This window comes from Aptenodytes forsteri, unplaced genomic scaffold (genome assembly GCF_000699145.1).
Source record: "Aptenodytes forsteri isolate BGI_AS27 unplaced genomic scaffold, ASM69914v1 Scaffold14, whole genome shotgun sequence".
Classification (NCBI taxonomy): Eukaryota; Metazoa; Chordata; class Aves; order Sphenisciformes; family Spheniscidae; genus Aptenodytes; species Aptenodytes forsteri.
Genome location: NW_008794457.1, coordinates 402176 through 404580, shown reverse-complemented (window position 1 = coordinate 404580; position 2405 = coordinate 402176). Strand labels below are relative to the sequence as shown.

The window sequence follows — 2405 nt, the reverse complement described above, 5'->3', positions numbered from 1 at the left end:
CGCTGCCTGGCCGCTCACCCCAGCCGACCCCCTGGAAGGAAACCCAGTTTCTCCTGAGACATCTCAGTTCTACAGCGAGTGTTTTAAATAGCTTCGAGAAGTGCAAAAATCAGCTCAGGGGTGCTGGGGTGTCCCCAAGAGCACCCCGCTCTTCACGGAGAGGGGACGAGATGCTGGTGCCCTGCACCTTCTGCCTGTCACAGCCTCATCCTCCAGTGCTGCTCCGTCCCCGCGGCAGGGTGATGCTCCAGCCTCCCCGCTCCCCTCAGAAAACACACCGAATTTCTTGACACCCCCCCCCTTCTCCACCTCCCAGCTGAATCCCCAAGAGTCAAAAACCTCTGAGCACCTCTGCCCAAGGGATCTTCGGCAGCCACGAAGTTTGCGTTCATGTGAAAAGGAAAAATCTCTTATAATACGGATATTCAATATATATTTCAAGTCAGTCGAGGCTGAACCAGCCGTCACCTCCCGTAACGTCCGGCCAGGGCGCGAGCCAGCGACTGCTCCCCCAAGGTCTTGGCGTGGAGGATGCCCCAGTTCGGTCTCCCTGGGGACTCGGAGGGGCAGCTGCCCGCGTCCTTGCCACCCCTTGGGGAAGAAAACGGGGACCGCCGCCACGGTCCAACCCCCGCGGGCTCACGGGGACGATGTGGGCTCCCTGCTTTCGGGCTTGTCACTTTTGGAGGACTTTGGCTTCAGCAAGATGAACCTGTTGAGGAGGTCGGTGTCCGAGCCAGCCTGGGCGCCCGCGTACGCCTCTCCTGGGGACGAAGCAGAGGGTGGGCTCGCGCAGGAGGGGCCGGCCCGGGGGCCAGAGGAGCAGCGGCTCCTCAGTGGGGGACGGGGACGCTCACCGGCATAGCTGGAGGACTCGGCCATGTTCTGGGAGCCGGTGATGTGGTGCCAGTAGGCGCTGCGGGGCAGCATGGTGGTGGGGGTGCAAGGGTAGGAGAAGTGCTCAGTGCCCTTGTTCAGCAGCTGCGGAGGACGAGAAGGGGTGACACGGGGTCCCCTGAGCCCCCTCCAGCCATGTCCCCAGGGTGGGCTGGAGCTCACCCTGATGTTCTTCTCCATCTCCAGCAGGACCCTCTTGTGCTGCTCAGCGATGGCCAACGTGGCGCTGTGCACGCGCTGGTAGATCTGCTCGCCCTCCTGCGTCTGGAAGGTGTAAAGACCTTCCCCCGCGTCGCACATCCTGCAGGGATGGGGCACGGGGCGTCACTGGGGTCCCCAAGCCAGGGATGATAAAAAATAGCCTCCCCAGGTGGCAGCTGGCCCAGCTTCCCATGCTTTAAGTGCCATCCCCATGTCCCCTCCATGGTGCTGAGCTGGGACCAGCTCCAGCCCCAAACCTCCCCGGCTGCGGGGCACCCTATGTGGGCTGTGGCCATCACCCTGGTGTTAGGCCTGTCCTGGGGTGATGGCAAGCAGTGCCACCTCCCGGTGCGCCCAGCAGGAGGAAGGCACCCAGTGGTGGCCCCCATCCCAGCGAGGGTGACGTCTCACCTTCCGGCCTCGAAGGTGAAGCGGGTGGCGTCGCGCCCGTAGCGGCGCAGGGAGCAGAGGGGCCAGGAGACCAGCTTCACCCGGGGGTTGTGCGTGTCCCAGAGGTAGATGTTTTCATGGGTGATCTGCAGCTTGCACTCGCCGTAAACGTCCAGGTTGGGGCAGGGGAGGAGAAACACGTTGAACCGGTCTGGAGAAGGGAAAAAAATAGAAAATAAAATAATTCAGGGGGGCGTAGCGAGGCCGAGCCCCGAGCGAGCGTCCTACTGCCACGTGCTCACCCGTCTGCTCGCACTGCACGCCGGGCGCCAGCAGGTCGGGCTCCCCCAGGCTGATGTCGTTCAGGCGGGCGCCCAGGCACTCCACCGACAGCGTCTTGTACCAGTCCTCCGCCTCCAGCTCTGCAAGGCACCACGGCAGCCGCTGGGTGACCCTGACCAAACCAGGGTGGCCCACCGGCACCCCCAGCATGGCTCCTCTGGGCGCTGCCCCATACCCGAATCGCAGGTGAAGGTCCGAGCAGAGTCATCGGTGAAAACGATGGCCACGGCCTGTCTCTTGGTCTCCTTGGGCAGCCGGGTGATGCACTTGACGTTGCTGATCTCGGTGACCTGCGGAGGAGGTGGGTGGGGGGGCACTGAGGGCTGTACCCAAACCCAGCCCCACTGCACCCAGACCCCAGCTGCTGCTGCACCCAGAGCCTGGCTGCTGCACCCAGAGCCTGGCCGCCACTTGCACCCAGAGTCTAGCGGCACCCAGACCCCAGCTGCTGCTGCACCCAGCCCCCAGCCCCTGCTGCGCCCAAACCCCAGCTGCTGCACCCAGACCCTGTCCCCTGCTGCACCCAAACCTGGCCACCGCTACACCCAGACCCTGGCCCCTGCTGCACCCAAACC

The 2405-nt window shown here is 64.2% G+C and overlaps 1 protein-coding gene across 1 annotated transcript in view; it reads right to left on the bottom strand.

The window, feature by feature from the left end:
- Window positions 1-639: 639 nt before the first annotated feature.
- DOK4 (docking protein 4) overlaps window positions 640-2405 on the bottom strand; it is a 2574-nt gene continuing 808 nt past the window's right edge. Inside the window, exons 2-7 of the mRNA XM_009290810.1 lie at window positions 2006-2120; window positions 1791-1910; window positions 1510-1699; window positions 1060-1198; window positions 858-981; window positions 640-764 (exon numbers count right to left, since the gene is read on the bottom strand). Of these exons, the coding sequence (XP_009289085.1) occupies window positions 640-764; window positions 858-981; window positions 1060-1198; window positions 1510-1699; window positions 1791-1910; window positions 2006-2120 (813 nt within the window). The remainder of the gene's footprint in view (window positions 765-857; window positions 982-1059; window positions 1199-1509; window positions 1700-1790; window positions 1911-2005; window positions 2121-2405) is intronic.